This window comes from Poecilia reticulata, linkage group LG15, assembly GCF_000633615.1.
Source record: "Poecilia reticulata strain Guanapo linkage group LG15, Guppy_female_1.0+MT, whole genome shotgun sequence".
NCBI classification, from domain to species: Eukaryota; Metazoa; Chordata; class Actinopteri; order Cyprinodontiformes; family Poeciliidae; genus Poecilia; species Poecilia reticulata.
The window spans coordinates 23,748,246-23,757,050 of record NC_024345.1 but is presented as its reverse complement, the minus strand read 5'-3'; the positions used below and the strand labels follow the sequence as shown (position 1 = coordinate 23,757,050).

Here is an 8,805-nt window from a genome sequence, read left to right as displayed (position 1 = left end):
TTTTTGGTTTGGAAATTACTTTAATTGATAAAGTCAAATAAACTGAGTCATCCAGTTGCTCAAAGCATATTTAAGATTCTGTGCATTGGAGACAAATTTACAAAGATAAGAGTGCAAACACTGGGAGGTAACCTCCACATATGCTCATAAAAACATCTACAAAATGTTCAACGTTCACACACAATTGCTAAGATAATGACAAGCCAGTACAACAGTAATTGGTTCACCAGGTTGCAGTCAGTAAATCTACATAGTGGTGGGCGCAAAATGAGTTTAATCGATCATTTCAAGCAAGCAATACAGAAAATTAATACAAAAATCAGACCCGACAATGTTTCATGTCACTTATATCGTCAACCCCCCTCCCACCTTCAAACCCTCCATCTCCCAAACTATAGAGAAAAGAAAAAGCCAGTCCATTTCCATCATGTATTTTAGTCAGACATCACAGCAGTTTTAGTCTATTAGACATGGATTAATAATGGAAAGCAGCTCTAAAGTAATTTTCCTTTTAATTTCTGTTTCCAGCTCCTCGTCGTTCTCTATTCCTTCCACACGTAACGTTTGCAGTGAGCCACAGTCTGAAAGACAGAAAAAAAGTGTAGATGGGCGTTAAATTGGTAATCATTTCCAAAAAAACCTGACGGATGCAAAACAGCGTTTCTACAGTACAGTCAGAGACCATCGTCAAAGCCAGAGGAAAGCTGGCTTTGATAATATTTTATCCTTGATTGAAATTTGCATTTTGTAAGTTAATTTTGGGTTCATTGACAACTGTAGCGGTTTTTGTTTGCATGAATTCATGGCATAAAATTAGCATAATTTTGGGTGAAATTTAAGAGTTTCTTTAAGGTGATAGTAAAATAGTTAACCACACTTCAAATTACTTTAGTACTCTACCATAGCAGCTTACTGTTCCTCCTTTCCTATCCAATCATGCATCGTTTTCCTTAGGCTGAAGACATTTTCTCCCGTACTACAAATTTACCAAGCCGTTTGATTGTTTTACTAATCAGACGGTTTAGTAAAACAGGACATTTCATGCATATTATGATCAGGCCTGAAGTTGAGGGCATTAACATGAAGTTGCATAATGTTTCTATGGCAACCTTTCATAGCATTTTTTCCCAGGGGGGGATACAGGTTGAGCACAAACAAAACCAATTTTCACTTCAGTGTTAAATTCTTCTGTAAATGTTTATCAAAATGAATCTGTTACAACTATACCCACTACAATAATTTAAGTTTATCATATTTTAGTGAAATAGGCAACAAACTTGCTTCTGTTGCACTAAATTTTGCTCATGTCCTGTTCAATGTCATCAACACTTAGTGTCGAGATTGAACACATGTAAATGTGTTTACATTTGATCTTGTATGAAATTCAATTTTTTTCTAATCCAAGTAGTTTCATGGATTAACCAGAAAACAAAATTCATGGCAGCCCAGTTTGACATGAAAGTATCGTGTTGAAGATCTGTGTACTTACGCCGCACAGTTCAGCTGCTCCCTTGACCTTGCACCAGTAGTCAGGCCCCCGGGAGCATGCCAACATTTCTAGAAAATTAAGTTTAGCTCCAGGGCAAGCTCCCACTTTCTGTAACAAAAGATACAGATTTCAGACTCTGAATTTCAACATGCTTAAAAATCCATAGCTTATTTTATAGCTCTGCCTGTAAGTGCATCTTTTCCACAAGAGAAAATTACTTACCATACACACAAAGTCTGGGTCGAGCATCTGAAGTAGCAGCTGGATGAGAACTGGCTCATACTGTTCAATCAGCTGGTCACACTGCAGACAGAACCAAGGCGTTACAACAGGGTTGATGAGACTTTATGTTTATGCATTAAAAAAAGAGAAAAACCCGCCATTCACTCACCTCAGTCTTGTACGAGTCAGGCAGGAAGCTGCATACTTTCTTCACAGCCTCCTCAATATCTTGCTCTGTGGCGTTCTTCTCCAGAATGCCATCGATGTAACTCACGGCCATCTTGCACACCTCACAGTAGCCGCCAACCTCAAAACGAGCCTTGTCCAAGGCAACTGGAACATATGATGTATTGTCCATACGTTGAACTACCTTAACCCCAGTTTTGCATATCTATGGTTTACATTAAACAGACCAAGCTGCACCACACAGATAAGAGTCATACTAAAAAAAAAATTAATAAATAAAAAAGTCATAACATTATGACTTTAATACTCCATCATAGCAAATACAATGAATATATTTAGAAGCAGCTATGTACCAATATATGCACGGTCGGCACCGTTGCAGAGTCCAAGCACTGTGCAGACAGTCTTGGGGTCGGCCTGCTGCACCAGCAACTCAATGATGGCCTGGCCATACGTCTCAACCAGGTCTTTGCACTGGGCAGTCAGAGAGGAGGGCAGAAATGTGCACACCTTCTCCACAGCCTGAACAACCTCCTCCTGCCACCATAAACAAGAGTCAGACACATTAGGGACAAACGCGTGCAGGATTTAGGCAGCAGGGCTGTTTAATTGAAGATGATGGGAAGAAGAACTCGTGAAACATCCACACCTCAGTTGCTTGATCCTCCAGCATGGACTCCAACTGCTTCATCACAAACTCACAGATTGCACAAGTTGGCGACTCACGGACACGTACCATCGACTGCAATATGATTAATGTTAGATTATGTAGAAAAGTGATGAGACGGAAAGTGAAAAATAATAAAAATACCCACCCTGGAAGCAGCAGCCTCAACTTTGGTGGCAGGGAAAAGCTTAGCAGCCACCATGGTTTTGGCAGCAGGGATGGCCTTTGCAGGCTGCAGGTCCAACATGGGGACGGACTTCTTCATTTCCGGACAGAAACCGGCAAGAGCACAGATCTCCTTTGGTTGCTGTGGAGAGAAGTAAACCATTACTTTAGCACACAGTGTCTCATCTTCTGCAGCGCTGCCTTGGGGCATGCCGTTAGGAATGTGAACATGTCGTTACACAACACTGCCAGTCATGCACTACAGACCACAAAATCAATCCAAACACCTAAGGCAGCCATCGTACCAGTGCCAAACACACCCATAGAGTTAATAACTCGAGCACCAACTCAGAAATAGACAACTGTCCAACTGAAGATTAGTGCATCTCAGCACAATGTGCAAATCCACTTGAATATACAGGAGCATCTCACTGAAGAGGTCAAGATCAGCAATCCAAATTTAAAAAGTAAAACTTGCACTACATAGAATGTCAATTTTCTTTATGGATTTCAGCCAAAAAACATTCAAAACTCAGCTTCCCAGAAGACATTCAATCAACATAGCAGGATTTTGTTAGAAACTGATCTGCTTACTTTGTGGTTTTAAACAATGTTGTGGAGAGACCACAGTGGCAGTCAGTAAGAATAGTAAACCATGAAAGAAGAAGTTGAATGAAAGTGAATGCAGTGAGTCAATGACTCCATACAATTAGCCGAGTTGATGAAAAAAAATAAAAAATTTGATCAAACATCAATTGTATTGCATACTTGACTCAATTTTATTGAACTGACATGAATTGGCACCTCCATCTGAATTGAAGCTGGCTGTTTGAAGTGCTTGAAAGTTTTGTGGAATAACAAAAAAAAATACTTAAAAAGATCACTTAACTTAGTGGCGCAACATCACACTGATGTAATTCATGCAAGAGGAGCCCTGACCAAATAAAGTGTGCAGCACTGGTTTTATGTAATAGTCTGATTTTTTTTGAGAAACTAGTTTTGGGTTTTTAAATCAGCCATGAGCAATAATAAAAAGACCAAAATGTATTTATCAAAATCACCTTTACAAATGTAAACAAGAGTTTTACTTTTTGAATTTCATCACCAACATTTGAGATGCCCCTGCACTGCAAGACTGTGAAGTGAGTTTGGAAGCAAAAGAAACTTTTACTGTGGCCATTCAACGTGATGTTGAGTAGTGAGTAGTTCTAAAATAAACTGTTCAGATGTGTGAAACATCTACTCTCATGCATCAGTGGCAAGTGTTTAGTGCAAGAAATGGAATTCCCAAGAGCAAGTAGAAGAATTAGGGGTTAAAAGACTACAGGCTGAACACAGAGTGACCTACCTGTTCCTGGGGGGCAGCAAATAAATGCAGGGGGTAAAAGAGGGAAAGAACAGAATGACATGGATGAAGAGGATAAAAGAAAACGGGGAATACAGGCAAAATTAATAAAAGGAAACTTTTTAGAGTAATTCATACAGTGAAAAAAAAACAAACTAAAATGAAGCTGCTGTTGGTGCAAACATGGGCTCAGCAACCTCGAAAAACAAAAACCAACCATTAGTACCGAGGTCTAAGCATTAGATTTATGTTACAACATGGAGGGGTGGGTTTAAAGACTCTAAAGAACCCCGGAGGACTCACCATGGACATCAGCTGCTGAACAACAGCAGGGCCGTACTGTCCTACGTACTGCTTGCACTGCAACGAGAAACAGTTCAAAGTCTGATTTCCAGGTAATTTGGATTCATATGAAATGGATGCATTTTAAGTCTTTACCATATCGGACAGGCCTGGTCCCAACATGTCGCACTGGTGCTCAATGTTCTGAATCAGGGAGTCGATGAAGGAGGAGTTGGTCTTCGCTTCTGCCTGAGCATCAGAGAGGAACTTGATGCAGTCCTGGCACACTACGTCACCAGTCTATTGAAGGAAAGATATTCAAAACAAGATTTAAAAAAGGCAAGGCTTCTTTAGATGAGCAGAGAGGTGACTGCAAGAGTACCTGCTTTGGAGCTTCCTGCTTTGGAGCAGGATCTCCTGTATTCTGGGGGTACAGGAGGTCAGGAACATTGAGCAGGAAGGGCGCCACACGCTGGGCAAGGTCCACCTCAGGGATTTCATTGGACTTGAGCTCCTCCTGGGGCTGAAACCTGGCTAGGGACATCTGCACAGTTGTACACAAACCCATCGCGCCACACACTACACCTGGTTCCTCCTTAAAGAAAAAAACAAAAACAAGGAAAATCATGTTAAATGGCTTCATTTAAATTTAGCTAATTTTGCTCCTAGTCTTGTTCTAGCAGGTGAGAGTTGAGAAGAGGAGAAGTAAAAATGCTTTTTGTCAGGGATGTGGGCTGCACAGCAACCGCTCTGTTCTCCTTCAGATTTAGATTCACTTCCTCATCAATGACCCCTTTTCAGCAGAGTGCACTTTGTCCACACAGCTGCTTCTGTTCCTCCCACCCCGTACACTCCATGTCAATGAGCAGACTGACTTTTATTTACCCAGTTTAATTGATAAACTTTAATACAAAGTGGGATAACAGTTAAAATAAAAAGCATTTTTAGAGCAATGCTGCTTACCAGTTCCCCAGTGATGATCCCAAAGAGGATGGGGTAGTAGCTGTCTACTATCTCTTTGCACTCAGCCGCCAGACCCTGATCAGGGATGAGATGGCACGCCTTCTCCAGATACCCAAGAATTTCCGCCTGCAATAAAAATAAAAACCCACATCAACATCCATCGATGTTTTTAAATCTCAGCAAAGACTAAAGAAACGCTGTATTTTTGCCTCATTTTACCTGAGTTGCATTGTCTTTCAGCAACTGTCCAACCACCATCAATACCTCTTTACACAAGTCACATGGTACTGTTTTCTGGAAAAAAAGTGGCAAACATTTTAGAAACCACACCACATTTAGAAAAGGTCAAAAAAGTTCAAGTTGTAAAAATCTCACCATCTGAGGCTTGTTCCACACATTCTGCTGGCAGTGAGATAAAGCCTTACACAGCGATGCCGTCTTTACGTTCTGGCACCAGTAGGGGGGGCCGCGGGCGCACTGCTCAGTGCCCAGCAGAGGTGTTGCTACAGCTGAAAGACAATAAATTAAGTCAAATTTCACACTTTGAAGGCTTTTCCAGAAATCATCACAATCAACTACAAAACTAAAGAGTTCAGTTTCTGCCATTGTATTCAATTAAAGATAAGGAACACATAAGAGAACGGTTTAAGGAGATTTATTCTGTCTGTTTTTCTTAGTCAAGAAAGATTTCTTAGAAACAAGAACCTTAGAATTGGAATCTCAGTCAACATTTCCAAGAGGAAGTTAACACACTTTCAACTGTGATATTGCTCAATAAGATTAACAACAAAATGCAGACAAACGTCTTTTTAAAATAGCCAGCAGACAAGTCTCATAGCTCATCGTCTAAACATGGCTCTGTGCTGCTGTACATGCCAAATGCGTAGCCAGGGCCAAACACGTTTCCTGAGGTTTGACTTTAGAAACTGCTTCTGTAAAGTTTCACAAATTAAAACTGGTCCTTCCAAGTTTAGCAATTCTTAAAAAAAAAAAAAAAAAAAGTTGAATCCTAATGTTGTGCAAGCTTGAAGAGCTGCTCAATGAAGCTTAAGGTATTTTATGTCAGAAACTTAGCAAACAGTTTTTAAATAATCTTGCATAAGACAGATAAATTCTATTTGCATGCATTGCTAATAGGATTAGTTTATATTCTTGTGGCCTTAAAACACAGCAAAGAATGGTTTCCAAAACAGATACCAATGCAGAAGTAAATGCACATGTCCCTGTTAAAAAGGAACTTTCTCCACTGGGGAGAATAAAGTGAAACTGATAAAGCAGAAGTGGTAATTAGTTCCAGCAAAGAAAGGTCATGCTTTTGACATGCGCAAAAAAAAAAAACCCTAACAATTCTTGATTTTAGTGAACTGAAAACAGTCATGTGGACACCGGAGAAGGTCTCATTTAAATTTCCCAGATCCTCATCAAATGAAGTAGCAACCAACTTCAACACTTCAGAACTAAATTTGGACATGACCAGTTATTCTTTAAAATAATAAACTAACAGTTATTTTAATAAAATAACTTTTCAGATTATTTTATCTATCTATCTATCCATCTATCTATATATATACACATACATACATAGGTTTGAGTGCAACACTCAAACCTGCTCCAACAGAAACCTCTGATCATCCAGCACAGAGGGCAGGGCCCCTCCCATCCGCTACTTGAGTCACATGAGCAGTCAGACAAAACAAGCTGTTACCAGGCAAACTAACTGTTTGAATGAGGCCAGCGCTCAGCATATGCTTTAGGATTGCCATAAAATTTTTATAAGCAGGGTACAGAAACTACTTTTATAAGTTTTTGGCGTTTAAACTGAAAAAGCACCAAAAAAAAAAAAAAAGAAAGCTGTAAATTGCAATCGGATTGCACTGACTTTAACAAGTAGCCTGGCTTTATGCAACTAAAAATACAAAGTATGCATCTCATGAAGAAAAGATGTGTTAAAGTGACGCTAAAATCTAAGAATGACCTGGAAGACAAGAAAGAATGTGGAGGAACAAAGAGCATTATAGATTCTTTAATCACAAGTTAAACTAAAGATACGCACTAAATACACAAGCCTGAAATGGCATTTAAAAAAAATGCCAGTGGTCTTTATGCAATCTTCAGCACTGACAAGATACAAATACATTTTATTCACTTCGGGTCCATAAAACCTATAATCCAGTAGTAAAACAGCCTTGTTTCAAAGTATTGGAAATGATTTGTTGCAGTGACCCATTTCTATCTCGTCATTACCTTGATACAGGGTCATAAAGTTATCAGCTGACGAAAATGTCAGATCGAAAGGATTAAAAATAAACAAAAGCACCCGGAAAAAAATCTGAAAATGTTCCAAAATACAGAAATGTTAGTGAAATGACGAACTGTTCATTGGTGGCGTTTAAAACCTATACGAATGTAAAGTAGAGTCTAAACTGAAGGTTAATCTGGTCTAAGCGAGGTCAGTTTAACAGGAAAACAAAAAGTAAAAAAGAAAGAAAAAAAAAACTCCAAACATAGCACCCGTTAGCTTAGCTAGCAGGCTAACATTAGCTGTGAAACTGAAAGGCCAGTGAGCGGACAAAGTGTAAACCTCAAAGAGGCTTTCACTTATAACTAAAGAGCACTTATTTTATAGCTTGAAAAAAGAAGGTTTTCAACAGCTGAAGCCAATTTGTGTTAACAAAACAATCCTGATATCCAGGGTGTTTGCCCTTTAAGTTAACTTGTTTACCACAGCTAACAACACATGAAACGCTTCCGCGTCCCAATCATCAAACGCACTCGGTTACAAAATAAGAGACATAATTTTAACCCGAGAAGAGCCAGAATTAAGTGATAAAATAGTCCCAATACAATTTCAAAATTGAGCCTTGTATGTTGATTTTACCTGAGGACACGAAGAGCAGAGTTAGTAGCAGCATGACTGCGCTGTTTCCTGTCGGTTTGTACTTGTCGGTGGTTGAAGGAGGAAACTGCAGAAAGGGAGCAGAGCGCAATCTTTTACGATGGCTCACAGTCAGCTGACTCAGGCATGTGACCCTCAGTCAGCAATTGATGAGCACGCTGTCAAAGATCAACACTACTTTGGCAACCTTTTGGAGTCCAAAAATGCCTATTATTGCACAGCTCTTTAATTTGTTAGGTTTTATGTTTCCACCGTTTTGCTGTTTTCTGGATTTTTTTTTCCCGTATTAGTAGAACTTAATAAGGCATTCAACATCAAATAAAACCTAACTCCATAGTATGGAGTTACATCTGTTTCACAATTATTCATTCAAAAACAAAAACAAAATCACGTCAAACAAGAAAGGTAGTATTCAACCAAAAAAAAATAATAACGTCAAACAAAAAAAGTAGTATTCAACCAAAAAAAATATATAATGTCAAACAAAAGCAAAAGCTTTTTTTTAATTGAAATTATTAATTTTTGTTTGAAACTTTTATTTTTGCATATCAGAATTTTTTGGATGAGATTCTAAGGTTTTTTTGGATGCT

General features: G+C 39.0%; 1 protein-coding gene across 2 annotated transcripts; it reads right to left on the bottom strand.

Annotated features, from left to right (window-relative positions):
* Positions 1-8,306, bottom strand: psap (prosaposin). 2 transcript variants are annotated; one of them, XM_008430148.1, is made up of 15 exons: positions 8,198-8,306; positions 5,695-5,828; positions 5,539-5,613; positions 5,320-5,445; positions 4,739-4,951; positions 4,513-4,656; positions 4,378-4,434; positions 4,078-4,083; positions 2,713-2,871; positions 2,547-2,639; positions 2,251-2,434; positions 1,881-2,044; positions 1,712-1,792; positions 1,490-1,597; positions 1-581 (listed from the first exon to the last, which is right to left on the bottom strand). In XM_008430148.1, exons 1-15 carry the CDS (start codon positions 8,229-8,231, stop codon positions 543-545), a joined length of 1,617 nt encoding a protein of 538 aa, XP_008428370.1. In that variant the 5' UTR covers positions 8,232-8,306; the 3' UTR covers positions 1-542. The 2 variants fall into 2 exon arrangements, with proteins under 2 accessions (XP_008428370.1, XP_008428371.1); XM_008430149.1 differs by lacking the exon at positions 4,078-4,083.
* Between the last annotated feature and the right edge of the window lie 499 nt (positions 8,307-8,805).

What these genes read in the sequence shown, in the direction of transcription:
- psap (XM_008430148.1), bottom strand. Translation starts at nt 8,231, where the DNA reads ATGCTGCTACTAACTCTGCTCTTCGTGTCCTCAG. An exon ending in TGAAAGACAATGCAACTCAG is followed by an intron (nt 5,446 to 5,538) that starts GTAAAATGAGGC and finishes TTTTTATTGCAG; the next exon opens with GCGGAAATTCTTGGGTATCT. An exon ending in TTGAGGCTGCTGCTTCCAGG is followed by an intron (nt 2,640 to 2,712) that starts GTGGGTATTTTT and finishes ATCATATTGCAG; the next exon opens with TCGATGGTACGTGTCCGTGA.